The sequence below is a fragment of the Trematomus bernacchii genome, unplaced genomic scaffold (assembly GCF_902827165.1).
Source record: "Trematomus bernacchii unplaced genomic scaffold, fTreBer1.1, whole genome shotgun sequence".
Classification (NCBI taxonomy): domain Eukaryota; kingdom Metazoa; phylum Chordata; class Actinopteri; order Perciformes; family Nototheniidae; genus Trematomus; species Trematomus bernacchii.
Genome location: NW_022987714.1, coordinates 11231068 through 11248955, shown reverse-complemented (window position 1 = coordinate 11248955; position 17888 = coordinate 11231068). Strand labels below are relative to the sequence as shown.

Below are 17888 nucleotides of genomic sequence, written 5' to 3'. Positions count from 1 at the left end.
ATTCCAGGCACTGCGGCAGTTTTAACCCTTTCATTCTTTCCATTGAGAGATATGCCTTGAAGAGGCAATGTTTTATTGCAAAACTAATTTTCCATCTGTATTAATCACTGCTCTTTATGGTGTGGTATACGAACGCTGCGTTTAATACTGCAAAATATGTGAAAAACGGGTGACACTGTGCTGCAAAAGCCAGAATTTGACAACATCCTGATGTTGCTAGATCAGAAATAGGGGAAAACGTTTTTGTGTGGGCTCCTGTCATCAATTATAAACATCTTAAATACCGGTGAGTTTATATATTTACAAAGAATGTTAATATGTGTAAAAGCAATAATTTCACTGCCATATTTATGCCTTATTAAGAAGACTTTAGTGTGAGTGTTAATTGAGATGCTACAATGTTAGCATAGCGATGAGTGATCCAGACCCAATTAAGAAAACAAGCTTTTTAAAAGTTATTGTCTTGCAAACAGATATGACAGAGTATGAGTTCAGATGGGTCATTCATGATTTTGTACGTATTTCTTTCAGATACTCACATGAGGTCCGGTCTGTATCTGTCAATGAGGGCGCACAGAGCCAGACCGCTCTTCCAAGACATCGTAAGGTCCGTTACATTAACATTCCTGTATCCCTCCGTTTGTCTCTGGCACCAGTTCAGCAGCTTACTGGATCTAGCTATGGATTCTGGTTTGGCAGAAAGAGAAATTGTAAGGCTTTATGGTCCACAGCAGCTTGAACATGGAAAGAAATATAAACTGTTTCTGGGAAGCACTACACATTTATAGCTGGCCAAACTCATGGCCTTGGTCAGGCAAGGCTGAGCAAAGGATCATAAAATGTTGTCATCCATGGCGTCATGAACCATGTTAGTACCAGTTTTAACCAGCCAATGAGGAAGTATTATTAACCATGAGAAATGGAGGGATGCAAATGAGAGGTTAGGATAGGATGCAGAACTTATAGGAAAAAAAAAAAAATTCAGCTAAAAATGTACAAACAAAATAAAAGGGGAGATCAAAGCGAAATGTCAAAGACCCAGTTAGTACACACAGAAATTCTAAGCGGCTGCATCAGTCCATCCAGGAGTTCCATCATTCCACTACTAATTTTAACATGATTAATTCATGAGTACTCAGCCGGTAGACTTTCAAACTGTTAAAGCTATTAGGAGTCCCTGAAAAGCAACACCATGCATTCGGACTTTGTGTTACCTTGCAGCTGCTTGTCAAGCAGACAATTGTCTAGAGTGGAAATAGTTCATTGTTACATTTCAGCAACAGTGATTGCAGCAACATCCTACACTGAACAGTCAGCATATTGAAAAATGTATTTTGTAACTACAAAAAAGTTTATATTGTTTTTTTTTAGAGCATGTAATAGATACGAACCATTCCTGGCCAACTTGGGTGTCGACGAGTTGATCACATTCTCCATTTCGATGCACATTTCCCTGGTCTCCCCTGTGTCGCAGAAGTGCCTCACCTGGGGAAAAAAACACATTATATTACATATCTGCAATTCCAAAATATTGAATTCCGTGAAGCTAACATGTGTTTTTTGTATTGCTTTTCAAATATGGCAGCTGAGATTTGTTGTACTAACCTGGCTTGGCTTGAGGAAGTTAAGGCTAATGTTGGGGTAACGTGTGGTTGGATCCACGCTGTAATGACTGAAGTTCTTACTGATGTTTTCTGGCGTGGTTTGGGGCAGGATACGGTATATACTTTCCCTAAAGCAAAGAGGAAAACAATAAAATAAGTGTAGTATGATTGTCAGGAAATACAGAGAGAAATAAGGGGTTTGCTTAAGGAAACACATTGTAACATTGTTATCAAACGGCACACTACAGTAGGGGAGTCACATTCCATTCAGTTCTTACGAGAGCCTTTTATCCCATTAGTACTAGCAGCGGTGGGACTGGTGCTTGAAATCACATACAGTACAGGCACATTTCCTAGTAAAGCACTTAGAGATAAATGGGTGTGTTAGAGGAGAGATATTATGCTTGTGTGGCTGTGCATGCACGTGTGTCAAGTACAAGAATATGGTATGTGTTTCAGTGTTTCAACACCCTTACCTCTCAGCTAGAACTTCAAGTGGAGTTTTTCCCTGAGCCCAGCTCTTCACCATCCAGCCGGAGTCCATGGCTGCCAGGAATCCTCGGGCGATACCAGTGCCCATGGGCCAGAAGGGCTGGAGAAGCATCAACACAAAATTCAACAACCAAATATGGCCACAGAAGAACTGCAGATATAATAATAACAAAAAGAGGTAGAGCTCTGCCTGTGAAACAAGATTCAAAGGGGACCTATTATGCTACATTTCAGCTTCATACTTGTATTAAGGTTTACTACTAAAACATGTTTACATGCTTTTATGTTTGAAAAAACACATATTTTTACTAATAATTTCTTTCTGAATATACCTGTATACCTCTTTCTGAAACGCTCAGTGTTAGCAACTGTCTCTTTAAGTACCCCCTCCTGGATTAGCCGAGTCTGCTCTGATTGGTCAGTGTTTCTGGGTCTTAAGTATTGAGCTTTTGGATTCTATGCATCGCCATTGCAGCAAGGGTAATGACTGCAGCAGCACTTTCTATGTATATATTTTTGACATCACAACATTACAGAAGTCCTGACAGATCTTTTTCCGAAAATGAGAATAGAATATATATAGCACCTAGACCTGCTTGATAATCCAAACATCCTGACTATGGAACCTTTGAAGAACAGCATAAACATCACACGTGTGGAAGAGCAAAGTTGTCTCATGGAAAGCTTTAAAAAAACTCCACCTCCAACAGGCTGTCGCCCACGAGCCCCGTCAGCAGCGCGTGGCCGTTGCGTTGGCGCACCATGGCGGCGTTCTCTGAAGCGTACATGCAGGTGAAGTCGAACATGGCTACGTCGGGCTGGCCGTAGTGGTTGATGGCAAAGTCCAGTGTGGGCAGCAGGTGGTTGGTTGAGAAGTCGGCTGCCTCACAGGCGTAAGACAGCAGGGCAGCCTGGTCCACGTTAGCTCTGGACAGCAGCCTCTCCGTGTCCGCATAGTCCTGCAAGAGAAGCATGAGATTAGTAGTTAGATGAAAACTAATAAAAGCTGAGATGTAACGAGAACTGTGGTGAGTTACAACTTGCACAATCAGCAGTTCAAGGAAGTAGCAAGAGTCCTCAAACTAATAATGACCTACTAATAAGCATATAAACATATTTTGTTCGCAGCTTCATACAAAATCTATCGAAAAAGCCAAATCTAGTATTGCGTGTTATTGCACTTACTATGTGACCACTTAAAGGTGGGGTAGGTAAGTTTGAGAAACCGGCTCGAGATACACTTTTTGTTATATTCCATGGAATGCTCTTAACATCCCGATAGCAATGAATATCTTAAGTGCTTTGACAAAAAATCCATAAAAAATGTAATCTGTGGAAGCCGTAGTACTGTAAAAAGCACGACCAATCATTTTAGCCGGCCCGGCTAAAATAACTGGATGGCCTACCTGCCTGTCAGCCTTCCTTCGGGGCACAACGTATCTTGTGCCCTCATTGGTCATGTACATCTAACACAATATTACAGTAATACTCTCAAAGATTTAGAGTTTTCTGACTAAGTGACCATCAACTGGCAGCCAAATATGGCACGCCAGACATTCTCATTTTGTAGTTGGTGATCCCTGAAGTAAGGTATGTGGAAGGGCAACTATAAACTGACAAATTAGTGACATTTCAAAAGACAGTGTAATATTTTTGGTGACAAGGATAAATCACATTTAGCAGTAGTGACATTGTGTAAACTAAGGAGTAATTTAAACTTGACAGCCCCTTCAACACACAGCACTAGAAAGAGCACTTGCATTGGAATGAACCGTGCAGTTCACAAGTCTCTCCAACATGTAGCTTCAAATCACTGCATGCTTTCTAAGTGACATGTTTTCACAGAGGGCGGTGAGACGCACATTCTTCCACCTTCAGGCTCCCTGGTTGTCCAATGCCAGGCTGACTGTGGTGATGGTGGGTGAGAGGAAGGGCAGGGTAGTGGAAGAAATGATTGAGGGTGGATTTTTGATTTGCAGTTGAAATCCTTGAACTGTGTGGTAACACCGCCCCTCAGTCGCCCCCTCCACCCTTCCTTTATCCCTCTCCAAGGGGCAGGAATGAGTCAATTGCATTGCTATAAAAAGGATCTGCCCATTACTTAGTATTAAAAAGGAACTTTCCAGAAGCTGCTCTGCCGGTAAATGATTGCTTTTCATTAACACCTCCAAATACCCTCAGGCTTCAGACTACAGTGTGTACCTAAACATCATTAATGTCATCAGCTAACCATGAAAATGCACACACAGACTCACATGTTCATCTAAAATTGGACAGATGTGGTTTGCAAAAATGTTAATGTGAAATACTTTTGGAGACACAACCCAAACAAAGCACACCTTCAGACATTGATGTAAAAATATTGTATTTCCTGTTTCCTGTGGGAAATGGCCAGAGAAAGGAACCTACTGTGTACAGTGAGGACAGGAACACTCAGTACGTGTGCTTGATTTGTTTCCTAAACACTTTTGGCTTGGTGGGACCATTAGGCCTATGCTGGGCAGAAACAGAGCGAGAATAAAAGACTGGAAAAATGAAAGAGAGGGAGACAAAAAGGCAATAGAGGGACAGACTTCTGATTTAGACAGCCTTTACGGGCATACAGCCGTTATATATACTACAGGGGATATAATGAGATCCAATAATTGACACACAGACACACAGACACGGACACACACACACACACACAATCAGACACAGACAGACACACACACACAGAGCTTGGCTTTGATGACTCACATGCAGAATGACTCCTTTCTCCATCAGGCTCCGTTTTTTGGCAGTCATCACAAAGTAGTGCGTGTCATCCTTGTAGTAGACAATGTTTTCCAGGTCAACACCTAAAAAGACCAAGAGAAAGACGTATTGTTTACCCCAAAAACAATTGCTTTCCTTATTGCCAGAGCTGACTGTCATGTCGTCACTAGAGGAGCAATTAGACGACTCGGAGCACAAAGCCCCGGAGACATTGTCATGTCAGCAATAAACCCTGGCAGGCTTGGCATCAAACCTAATGTTAAGCATTTTAATTGGATAAACTGACAAATTCAGAAATGTGGTCAAAGGACAGATTATGTCCTCAGTTTTCCTTTTTTCTGTTTCACCAGGGCTTCCAGCAGCTCCCATTTTTGTATTGCTGTATCCATGTCTATGATTTCACGTTTTAAAGCAACGGTGGGTAACGCTTTCCAGAATTGTTTTGATATATTTGTTGAATTATTGTAATCATATCATTCTCAACCTGTCTGCCTACATGCACACACCATCATTACCAAAGTCCTTCAAAAAAGCTGCTGAATGATAGCGATGAGTTTTAACGATAGCCGTGTTTGTTGTTTTGCTTTATTGTGATATGTAAGGATAATTTGGGGGTAGTGGCTTTGAAAGGAGGCCTGAGGCTGTCTGTGTTGCCGACTTGTCTACTTTCTTGTTAGATTTAGCGCTTCTAAAGCTAGTGATGCTAGTTGCTTTCACTGGAAAAGAGTTGGAAACACCGGATGGGTTTTGGGTTGCATCATTTAAAAGTCTAGCTTATTCTTTCTCACTTCTTTAATGTTGTGTACCCTTTGCTTTAACCTGTTAAGGCCAGAGCCTGTTTTTCAGGCCTCAGACTCGAAAATGACATTCCCAGAACAAATGACTATATATTCACTTCCAAAAGGGGTAAATGAATAATCTTTTTTCTCAAAGCAATGATAAACCTGTGAGTTGGCTGTAGAAGTGTCAGAATCAATAGAGATGTTTTTATTTTAAAGTAAATTCAGATTGAACATAGTAAAAAAAAATTAAATTATAGTTTCCGTCTAAAGAAAACCCATTACTTATCGTGAAAACCACCCTTGAATGATGGGATAGTAGCCAAAAACCTTTAGGAATCCAAACTATAACATATAATAAGTACCCTGTATCAAGATTGATGCAAAACAAGTGACATTTGACCTCTTTAGAGAGGTTTAGAAAGAAAAAAAACACTTCTGGGTGCATTTGGGTGCATTTGCCGTATCTCTGGAACCCATTGGTCGATTTTGATGATTGACACCACTTTTTAACCGTTAGAGCCAATATAATCGAGGGGGGGTTCCTAAATCCATCTAAACATTACCATTGGTGAGTGAGAGTGATGCGCATGCAGCATGCCCAAAACCGGAAGCTCCGTTACACTCTATATGAAAAATACGTTTATTGCCATAAATATGATGATGGATTATCAGTAATCATTTCAAAGTGACACAATTGGATTAACCTTCAGCAGCGTTTATATGCGTTTTAATGCCATTCAAGACAACTTTTTATAAGAAAACAGCAAAGGTAAGACGTATTTGCCGTTTTGGCCCCGTAAAGTGAAGTTGTGTGTTATTTTTCCTGGCTTTCGCTGCCGTAAATATAACATATCGCTACCGTGAGTTATGTGCTAAGTGCGTTAGCATTTTTTCGCTTAGTGCTAATTCAGAGGCTTGGCATTACCCTTGTGTTTCGTTTAGCTAAAAATGGTTCATATCGTCAATTAGCTGAGTTTCTTCCCGTTAAGTGGGAATGACACATTACTAGGTTGTTAAATGTAAAGAAGCCCTGAGACACAGTTTCGTGCAATATTGTTGTGTTTTCCCCCGCCGGCGGGGGCAATCGGGCTTAAGAGGTTAAGGCCTTTGCACACCAAGTCCCCATTTTTTGTATATGGACATTTTCTGTATGTGACAAACCTGTGGATTCTCTGAGGTCTTGAAAGAACTTCTGGTTGAAGATAAAGGCCACCCCGCTAATCTCCTCGACCTTTGCCTCCGCTGAGGTGTTCCTGTTGATGAAGTTTGCAGTGATGGCAATGGCCAGCTTGCCCCGGAACTCCTTACGCCGAAACCCTGGAGGAAATGACAAGAGGAAACAGATTCAAAGGTCAGAAATCAGACCTGCATTGTACCAATATTAAACAAAAAATTAGAAACCGACCACCACTGTGATTATGTTTGCTTTTACGACATATTAAACCCTGCAAATGCACACTGTAAATGCATCCAGATGTTCTGTATCATGACAACATAAACAGTATTGTTGTTTTTCAAGCCATGTGATTGCAGTTCATGGTTATCCCAGAGGGAGCCTGCTGCTTCCCTTCATTGATGCAGCTCTCAGTAGTACGGGGAGAGATCACGGTACTCTGCTCCACAGGGGTTCCTGCTGCCAGTGTGAGGCCCCAACACTCATAGAAGAAACAGACAGCCAATTCAACAATTCCTATTATTCTCTGCAGGGAGAGCTGTCAGAAATTCTCTTTGGACGTAGCAGCCAGACACAAACAAACACACGCATACACAAATGTGCACAAATGTTCATTCATACGTGAGGATCGGAGTGAGGTCATGCAGCCGACCACAGCTGTACACGAGTGAGATCATAATCGTTCTGACTGACGACCAAGTCAGCTTAGAAAACACAAACAGGGCTGTTTGTGTTTTGCCTGGTTTAGTCAAGGCAAAAACCTGCGATGTATTTCTTCTAGTCAGTACATGCAGACTTGCCTGGCAGCGTGTTTCTCCTTCCATCTGCTCCAATGATGACATCAAACTCGAGTTCGTTGACAGGGTGTGTCCTGGGGTGGACCTCGGCCCTCCAGCCTATCCCTGAGAAAACACACAAGATGTGTAATCAGGCAGAAATCCATCAACAGAGCCAGCTTAAAGTCTCTGACAGATAGCTCCCTGATGGAACACATGTTCTGTTTCCATTCATTTTTCTTCTTCTTGTCATTCAGCTTATGACTCACTTACTTTCAGTTTCTTGATCTTCTGGGGGCTCAATGAGACTCTTGAATTCCACGTTGACATGGATCTCAATGCCCAGCAGGAGAGCCACTTTGAGCAGAATCAACTGAAGCTGACGAATACCTTTATTACAGTACAGAGAAGGAGAGAAACGATTGACCTACAAAACCCAAAAATGCATCACTTAAGCACATCAAACTCTTTATCCAAGCAAATAAATCATATACATCATATAGGTAGTGTTAGAAAACAATAGCAAGACAAAACTCACTGATATGATCGATAGCACCAGCACAGAACTTTCCATAGAACTTCTTGGCCCCGAGGCCCCTGAGGTCCTGGATGGTGAAGGGCCAGAGGTGCAGCACATTGTTCCGAGAGAAGGCATCCCTCTTCTCTAGCAGCACCACTTTGGCCCCCAGGAAGGCCAGCTCGATGGCTGTACGTAAGCCACATGGCCCCGCACCAATGATTACACACTGCATACAGAGAGAAGCACATGTTATAGACAAGCTCTGAGAAAGATTTCAACCATTGACATGGAACAGCAGATCCACTGTCCATCTTTCACAACAGGCTGGAAACCCAAAAAAGCATTACCTGTTTTGCAACACGCAAAGAGAATACTAATTTATGAGAGTGAAATCAAGCTGTAGTTATTAACATGCTATTAACAAAATAAGCAAGCTTGATTGGTCTATGTTGATGCTTTACATGCACCTCATTTAAATTTAAGAAAGAAAATCCATTGCAACTCAATTTTGCGTGGATTGGAAAATGGTCACCTATCAAAACTGTCAATGTCCGAAAGCTAGGGCAAAGCTTAATTAATTAATTAAGATAAGTCAAGCTAAAATATGACAAAATAGCTCATTTAATTAGCTTGACTTATGTAGGATAAAACCAGACAACTTAAGATAACATAACATACTGAAAGCTAACATGAGCAAAGATAACATAAGCCTAGCTACATTTAGATAGCATGGCATAAGCTAAGCTAAGTTACAAACTGTATTCATCTTAAAAGGAAATGTTATTAGTTGGTTGATTAAATGAACTTTATTTTTAGACCACAGTTCAAAGACGCACTAGTCTTTCAATTCAACTTTTTAACAACAAAAAATACAGCCGCTGATTGTCGGTCAGATACACTTTAAACCTTTAAAAACTTTAATAGCAACCATGAGCATCACATTACATGATTCTTTAAGCACCACATTTAGCTCTCACTGAAATGACACCACCAAGAAGCAAAGTCACCTTCAAACTAGGCATGCCGTTTGTGATGATCTGGGCTTACCTTTGAGTTGGCACAGGCACGGCCTTTCTTATACTCCTTTTGAAAAGCCCGCTTATCTAACTTTACCCAGAGAGCCTTGGCCTTCCAGTAGTTGAGTTTGGACTTGAGCTTGTGATAGAAGATCCTGTACTCGCCAGGCCTGACTTCCAGATGGTCACAGAGGTCCTGGAAGGCCTTGAGCGTGCCCTTGAACGTGGTCCCCTGGACAAACTTGTCGAACAGGACATGGGACTTGTTCACCCCATCTCCTCCAGTTGCACAGACTCCTCCATCCCCCATAGTCCAGACTCACACAGGGCTGTAGGGCCCTGCAACCCCCAGGCAGGGGTCTCTGGGTCCAGCCCCAGCCCTGGAACAAGCTCTCTCTGGTGGGGGGCTCTACCTCCCAGCCTCAGGCATCTTCATTCTGTCCACAAAAGAGAGAGAAACAAATCAGTTAATTAAAGAAGATCATGCTCATAAGCCAATACACAGGACTATAGAATCAGAATCAAGTTTATTGCCAGGTACGTTTACACATACAAGGAATATGTTTTGGTATTTGGTGGTGCGAAAATAAACAATCTAAAAAACAAGTTACAAAGTAGGTAAAACAAAGAAATATATGCATTAGGGATGCTCCGATCGATCGGCCGCCGATCGATATCGGCCGATACTCACTCTCTGCCGATCGATCGGTGCTCTCTAAAAATGCTGATCGCGAGAGCCGATCGCATGACATAAAATTGTCATGTCAATAACCTGCTTAAAAAACTGAGGGTTAGGCTAGGTTTCTTCTTCAGGAACAAGTCCTGTTTCTCGCTTGAGGCCAGGAAAAGGCTAGTCACTGTGACCTTTTTACCTGTGCTGGACTATGGTGATTTGTTTTATATGAATGCACCTGCCAATTGCCTGGTCAAGTTAGATGCTGCGTATCACAGTGCACTGAGATTTGTGACAAACTGTAAAGCATTAACCCATCACTGTACCCTGTATGCAAGGGCTGGTTTGCCTTCGCTAACTGTACGGAGGCTCAGTCACTGGTACATTTTTATATATAAAGCCATGTTAGGGAAACTTCCATCCTACATCTGCTCCCTGATCTCACGGCGAATTGTAAGTGGCTACTACCTGAGATCGCATGCTGTGGTTTTATTAAATGTGCCAACTGCTAGGACTGTCTTAGGGAAGATAGCTTTTAGATGTGCAGCTCCACTGTCTTGGAATAGTCTGCAATTGAAATGGAAACTGAGCAATCTGGTGCCACTAAATGTTTTTAAAGCTCGATTGGATGCTACTCAATCGGAAGCTGTTGGTACCTGTTCATGTGGATAGTTATGTAAATTGTAATCCCTGTAATGATGCTGTATGATGTCCTTTTTGTTGTTCTGTTTATGTTTTTATGTTTCATGTGGAACCTACTTGAGCAGGTCTCCCTTGAAAAAGAGATCAATGATCTCAATGGGATACACCTGGATAAATAAAGGTTTGAAATGAAATGAAAATTATGACGTAAAATACATGACACTTTTCTCTGTGGCAAAACAAGCTGGCCAAAACGGCTTCACCAGTCTGGCAGTATTTTAAGGTGTCCGAAAATTACAATAAAATAGTGGTATGCAACGTGTGTGAAGCAGAAATCCTGCAGCTCCACCCGCTGTGACGGACCGGTGAGCGGAGCAGCACACACACTAACGGCCCGTCCACACAGCAGCGTTAAAAAAATCTTGGAGGTGGGCGTATCTGAAGCTTGGGGATTTTTTGCGAGCAAGGCACCAACAACCAATCACATGAATCTCCCGCCCCCGACATACGAAGCAAAAAAGCCCGAAGTAAACTGGATATAAACTCCCCAAACAGGCGAAAACCTACCACTGTCTCTGCCACCTCCCTCCATGCCTGGCTCCTCCGGTTTATATCCCGGTAGGTAAATAGGGACTGGTCATAAAGCACCGGGTGATTCCCTACCGCTAATTTCTCCTCCATTTTTTGGAATATGAGGAAATGACCTGCGGTATGTCTCTCCCAGCATACATGCGGTTTGATTGGCTAGCGCTTGAACTGTCAGATTTGCATACACGGGATTTGATTGGCTGACGCTTCCACCTCAGCTTCAAAAGTTGAACATTGCTCAACTTTGAATCCTGAAAATCCTGAAAATCTCCACTCTGCTGCCCACAATGCAGTTCGGCGAAAAGTGAGGCAAAGTGACGTCACCCCATTCAAAGTGAATGGGCAGAAGCGTTCCAAGATTTTTTAACGCTACTGTGTGGACGGGCCGTAAGAGTTAGACCTAACACACTTAGCTATTTTATCTACCTCTGGAACAAGCTAAACTAGTTATAAATATATGTATTCTTCACTGTCGGGTCACTCCTTACTTGATCACGGAGCTGCATGAGAAAATACTGACAGGCTGTCAGGAGAGAGAGAGGGGGAGAGAGGAAAAGAGAGCGCTTCCGCTCATTTCTCCCGTGTTATTATCCAAAATTAATGTAAACTTGAATAATGTACTTCATTTGAATGTAATAATTATGATGGTTGTTGTTTGTGAAAGCGCCAGTGAATGAGCCCCATTAACTGAGTTTTAAACATCACTTTAAATGGAAGATCCCCATAGGCCCCGCCCACTCGATCGGATCGGCGATCGGTATCGGTCGATACTGATTTTAAGAAACAATTTAGCATTAACAAAGGATGCTAACAACAAGTATTTACACCGACATTGTAATTTAACTATACAAATAACCTTAAAAGCTAAAAACTAAAACACTTTGTAAAGGCAAACTACAGTGCATTATGTAAAGTGACATCACATGTTTAAATTATATCAACACTATTGAACACGACAGCAATCAGACTAATTAAAACTAGGGATGCTCCGATCGATCGGCCGCCGATCGATATCGGCCGATACTCACTCTCTGCCGATCGATCGGTGCTCTCTAAAAATGCCGATCGCGAGAGCCGATCGCATGTCGTAAAATACATGACACTTTTCTCTGTGCGCGGCAAAACAAGCTCGCCAAAATGGCTTCAGTCTGGCAGTATTTTAAATAAATAAAATAGCGGTATGCAATGCAACGTATGTGAAGCAGAAATCCTGCAGCTCCACCCGCTGTGACGGACCGGTGAGCGAAACACACACTATGAGTTAGACCTAACACACTTAGCTAGTTTATCTACCTCTGGAACAAGCTAAACTAGTTATACATATGTTTATTCTTCACTGTCGGGTCACTCCTTACTGGATCAGTGAGCTGCATGAGATACTGACAGGCTGTCAGGAGAGAGAGAGAGAGAGAGAGAGAGAGAGAGAGAGAGAGAGAGAGAGAGAGAGAGAGAGAGAGAGAGGGGGGGAGAGAGGAAAAGAGAGCGCTTCTGCTCATTTCTCCCGTGTTATTATCCAAAGTTAATGTAAACTTGAATAATGTACTTCATTTGAATGTAATAATTATGTTTGTTGTTGTTTGTGGAAGCTCCAGTGAATGAACCCCATTAACTGAGTTGTAAACATCACTTTAAATTAGGGATGCTCCGATCGCCAATTTTGGGGCCGATCGCCGGAATCAGTATCTGCCGATACTAGGGATGCCAGCGATTATTCGATTATTCGATTATTCGTTACAGTCTCCATAATCGAATATTATTTTTAAAAATCGATTTTATTAATATATTTTTTTATTAATATTTATGTTTTTCTTTTTTTTCCTGGTTTGGTTTCAACCAAAATATAGACTAATGCTAATAATAGTAATAGTATTAATAATTGTAAATGACCATTGATCACACCACCAGTTTGTTTTACTGTAAACTTGGAGGAAGCCAGCAGCGCAGAGTGCTGCAGCCTGCTACACACCGACCCCGCCCCTCCCCTCTCCGTCGTGGAAGGAGGCGGTTTCCTTGAGTTTATGGCAAACGTGGAACCAGATTACAGGGTCCCGGGCCGTACTCTTATCAACTGTCTCAAAGGTGTCGATAACCACCGACGGGTGGACGGCACTCACAACTGAATCCTATGTTACCATAACCTGACATTATATCGATAGTGAATGGGAGATGAAGAGTGCGGTTAATTTAGCTGAGAGGCTCCGCAGTGCTCTGTGCCCTCGGAAAGGGTTTTTTCGGCGGCAGGACTAATCCTTAACCGGCTGCGCTCTCGCCTACACCCATACATACACACATAAAGTAGGCTATTTATTTAATTTATTTCAATTATGCTATTATTAATACTGAAGAGCCCTTTTGTACCATGTACACGTTCCAGTAAAAGAAAACAACGGAATACCATTTGTCAGTGTTTTTTTTTTCCTCCTCCCCGGGGGGGGGGGGGCGATTAATCGATTAATATTCGCCAGGGCTGTCCGATCTTCGATTTTGGTCATGGTCAGTTTCTGGCATCCCTAGCCGATACCGATCGCCGATCCGATCGAGTGGGCGGGGCCTAAACTCAGTTAATGGGGCTCATTCACTGGAGCTTCCAAACAACAATCAACTTAATTATTACATTCAAATTATGTATATTATTCAAGTTTACATTCACTTTGGATAATACCACGGGAGAAATGAGCAAGCGCTCTCTTTTCCTCTCTTTTCCTCTCTCTCCCTCTCTCCCCCTCTCTCCCTCTCCTGACAGCCCGTCAGTATCGTCTCATGCAGCTCACTGATCCAGTAATGTGTGAGGCCGACAGTGAAGAATAAACATATTTATAACTAGTTTAGCTTGTTCCAGAGGTAGATAAACTAGCTAAGTGTGTTAGGTCTAACTCTTGTGTGTTTCGCTCCGCTCACCGGTCCGTCACAGCGGGTGGAGCTGCAGGATTTCTGCTTCACACACACGTTGCATACCGCTATTTGACTGTCTTTTTCGGACACCTTAAAATAATGCCAGACCGGTGAAGCCATTTTGGCGAGCTTGTTTTGCCGCGTACAGAGAAAAGTGTCATGTATTTTACGTCATGCGATCGGCCCTCGCGATCGGCATGTTTAGAGAGCACCGATCAATCGGAGCATCCCTACTTTAAATGGAAGATCCCCAAAATTGGCAATCGGAGCATCCCTAATTAAAACCAAGCAACTAAGGTGTGATTGCCATATCTGCGTGTCTCTTTTGACGCCCTCATAATAAAAACAGGCCCTGATCCTCTCTTACTAGTCAAGTAAACGTATGAAGGCTGGTCGAACAAACATCAAAGCAGGATTTGAGGATAAAGAGCAGGTCGTTTAAGGTCATGCAGTCATTCTTCTGCTCGTGGCATGACCTAAAAGAACCTCTCATCTATCTAGGAATGAGGCTGCCGGACATAGAAAGAGCACTGAACCCTCCAAAGGAAAACAAGAAACACTCTGAGAACAAGTGTGGAGACAAGTCTGTGGCACAGATCGCTCCAGACAGACTTGAGACAGGAAATAGCCAGTTCATCCCTAAATACTATGAAACAGAACACAATCTGAGTCATTCAAGCAAATGATTTGGCAATCGAACACTGTTTAGAAGCCAGATAGTTTGATGCACTGTGCAGGCCCACTGGTTTGCCATAGCTTCCTAGAAACTAAGTGAGAGTTGACTTTTGGCATTTCTTTACCTGCTATGAATAAAGCAGCTCAACTTTATGTGTTGTGAGTTTTCACCCTAAGGGGGGCGAGATATTTCCTGTTGTCTGGCAGCTGTAGTTCATCTGTCCTTCCTGGAATGTCTTGATGGGCCCTTTGTGAATATCTGTGACTGTATTTAGCAGCACAAGCAGCCTTTTACAAAGGTCAGAGTTATTAAATGCAAGACTTAAAAACAGAGGATGAAAGACATCGATTGCAGCAAAGAAAAAAATCTAATTGCTAAATGATACGTTACCAGCCAAGCAGCAGTGGTTTGCAATAGCTACCCAGGGCAAGAGTGCAGAAACTTGCTTTGCTTGCTGGAGGTCCACAATGGTAAAGTAAAAAAGTATATGTGCTTTCTGCCAACACAGATTCAATTCAAGAAATAGCCTCGATCAGGAATAAACACAACATTAAATCATGTTAACATTTTAGGGAACACACTGGTTCTACCTTCAAATGGACCATGCAAGCTCATGAATGCCACATGGAAAGTTGTGTATTCGATATGCTGGCGGTCTAGTCATGAGAATAAAGCTGCAAAGCAAAGACGCAGTCACTTCATGATTAGCGTCTAGAGCCACTGAGCTGTTAATTCAAAGGCAAAATGACAGCTGAAAAAGATAAGGCATTGGGAATATCAACCTCTTTAGAAATAAAAAAATATGACCAAAAAATCGATTTAACCAAAGCTACAGTGCATTAGAAGCAAAAATACTATTTGATAAACGGCAAAGGATCATTTATGTCACCATTCAGGTTGAAGACAGGATTTCGGTTACTTAAATCCAGATGAACAAACATTTTTCCACTGTCAGCCACTACTTATTCTGGGAAAGCCTGAGCGTTGTACCCCACTGTCCAGGAAGTTGAGCTAGTCCATAAAGACCAATGTAGTCCCAGTCCCATTGGCAACACATGATGAAAGGGAGGCAGGTACAGAGGTCAGCTTGTCTCTTATTCACACACTGCCAGCTCCTCACTGCAGTGGAAACACCAGCCTGTGGGTCTGGCTCTGCCTCCAGCCAGCCAGGATCAGGGCTGACGGATGCAGTGCCAGCACACAGACGGAAAGGGCCTCTTCCAACACAAGCATTTTCATTACTTGCTGCATCATTTCCTCCATAAAACAACCCGTAAAGGTCCATCTGCACCCTCAGCGGTTGCGGGCTGCGGTTATGTATGTTTGTAGAATCAATTTAGTAGAGTATATGCATACTACTTTCTATCACTGGTCCCACTGGTGTTTAAGTCAAATGCAGACAACATCATCACTAATCAAACAAACCTAATATTGATTAGGTGCAATCAAAACAGTTACATTACAAATGACTCAATCGATGGTGCTTCATGATAGTCAATACTAATGACTAGAGATGTCCCGATCCGATCACGTGATCGGGGATCGGAGCCGATCACGTGATTTTCAAAAGATCGGAATCGGGAGAAAAAAATCGGGGATCGGGATTTTTTTTTTTTTTTTTTTTATATAAAATATATATATATATATTTTTTAATGTTACAAAACAAAAATGACCATGTTCACGTCTTAAAGTCATCCTGAGGCCTTAGTTTTGGTTTAAAATTACACAACATCATGTATGTGTTGCTTCTTTTGGGCTTGTTTTCCATAGACCTGGTTGCTTATTTCTCTCAAATCTGGCAACAGAGTGGGCGCAGTGTCTAATAGTAGCAGTAAGCTAACAAGAGGCTACGTTCAGCTGGTGCCTCGGGAGTCGGGACAGAGAAAATGTCAGGAGTTTGGAAGTATTATAAAATTGAAAGCGAAGGCAGTGTAACAGCCAGATGCAATGTTTGCAAGGCGGAGGTTCCGCGTGGTGGAAAGAACAGAGCTACGTTCAACATGACCAATCTAATACGCCACCTGAGAAACAAACACCAACAACAACACGACGAGTACACAGCGGCCACTCAGGTAACGGCACTGAAACAACCGACACTTTCAGAGACTTTTAAAAGGAAAGAGAAACTGCCCCAGAACAGTGAAAAGGCCAAAAAAATAACAGCCAAGATAGCTGAATTCATCGCGTTGGATGACCAGCCGTTATCTGTTACCTTTTTTTTCTCTTAATGCATTGCATAAAGATCGGATCGGGAAAAATCGGTATCGGCAGATTGTCAAAATCAAATGATCGGAATCGGATCGGGAGCAAAAAAAGGTGATCGGGACATCCCTACTAATGACTGTGTAAAATAAGGCAGGGCAAATACATAAGTGTCATTCAAATAGTTATCAGGCATCTGGAGGCCTTTCCTGTGTATCTGCACAAGGATACAATATGCTGCGGTGGATTGCAGAGCAGAACTGAGATTCAGTCAAGCTTGCAGTTTCTTTAGTGTGCTGGAGGGGGGGGGGGGGTGTAATAGAAGTACACTGTGAATAAGCAGAGATGAAAGACAGTTTCAAGGTTATTTTCTACCCCAAAATAGGCCACTGTATCAGTCAGATTCTCAGAAGCTATATGTAAATTGTAATCTTAACAACTCGAAAAACCACAACAGAAGCCTCTTTAAACACAACAAGTTTTATGATCAGATTGTTCTTATCTTCCCTCTTCTTTTCGACATAGATTATGTTTATTCATTTTATGAATGAAGGCAAGAATAGAGATCACGATTAATCAGCTTGGCGACTGTTTCATCAGGCACAGAAAAATAAAGCAGATGCATCAAACAGAACAGGAACTTGGGAGGATGGTCTCAGGGGGGGAAATCATTCATCTCATGGTGAAATTAACTAGCTACTCTCCCCATTGGGGCCAAAATGATTCCCTTCTGCGGTTTGTTTTACTGTAAGGGCACAAAGTGTATGGCAATGCATCAAAAGCCAAGCAGGGGAGATGAAACTCTAACCTTTATGACACACATCAGAGAAAGCTGGCAGTAAACATCCAACACACTTTGAGCTCTTTGAAGGAATAAGCAACTACTGACTAGCATGCTGTGTCACAGTAAGTGTGTGTGTGTGTTATGTCAAAAGATGCAGCTGAGGCAGCTCTACCAAAGGAATGCCAACAATAAACCTGACCTATAAATTTGAATAATAGTAGCCTCCTGCAAAGACCCATATGCTCAGTCAACAGTAAATGTTGCATCATGTGTTTTCTGTTTGGCGGAGAATGGTGACGGATTATCACA

The 17888-nt window shown here is 42.2% G+C and overlaps 1 protein-coding gene across 5 annotated transcripts in view; it reads right to left on the bottom strand.

The window, feature by feature from the left end:
* mical3a (microtubule associated monooxygenase, calponin and LIM domain containing 3a) overlaps nucleotides 1-17888 on the bottom strand; it is a 74594-nt gene that overhangs the window by 44381 nt on the left and 12325 nt on the right. For 4 of the 5 annotated variants that reach the window (XM_034141877.1, XM_034141875.1, XM_034141876.1 and 1 more), the window contains exons 2-12: nucleotides 9153-9558; nucleotides 8124-8331; nucleotides 7859-7975; nucleotides 7610-7711; nucleotides 6797-6952; nucleotides 4836-4936; nucleotides 2798-3055; nucleotides 2081-2196; nucleotides 1606-1732; nucleotides 1392-1485; nucleotides 540-687 (exon numbers count right to left, since the gene is read on the bottom strand). In XM_034141877.1, the coding sequence (XP_033997768.1) occupies nucleotides 540-687; nucleotides 1392-1485; nucleotides 1606-1732; nucleotides 2081-2196; nucleotides 2798-3055; nucleotides 4836-4936; nucleotides 6797-6952; nucleotides 7610-7711; nucleotides 7859-7975; nucleotides 8124-8331; nucleotides 9153-9431 (1706 nt within the window). In that variant the 5' untranslated portion in view covers nucleotides 9432-9558. Of the gene's footprint in view, nucleotides 1-539; nucleotides 688-1214; nucleotides 1245-1391; nucleotides 1486-1605; nucleotides 1733-2080; nucleotides 2197-2797; nucleotides 3056-4835; nucleotides 4937-6796; nucleotides 6953-7609; nucleotides 7712-7858; nucleotides 7976-8123; nucleotides 8332-9152; nucleotides 9559-17888 lie in introns of all 5 variants that reach the window. The other variant, XM_034141873.1, reaches the window with a different exon arrangement.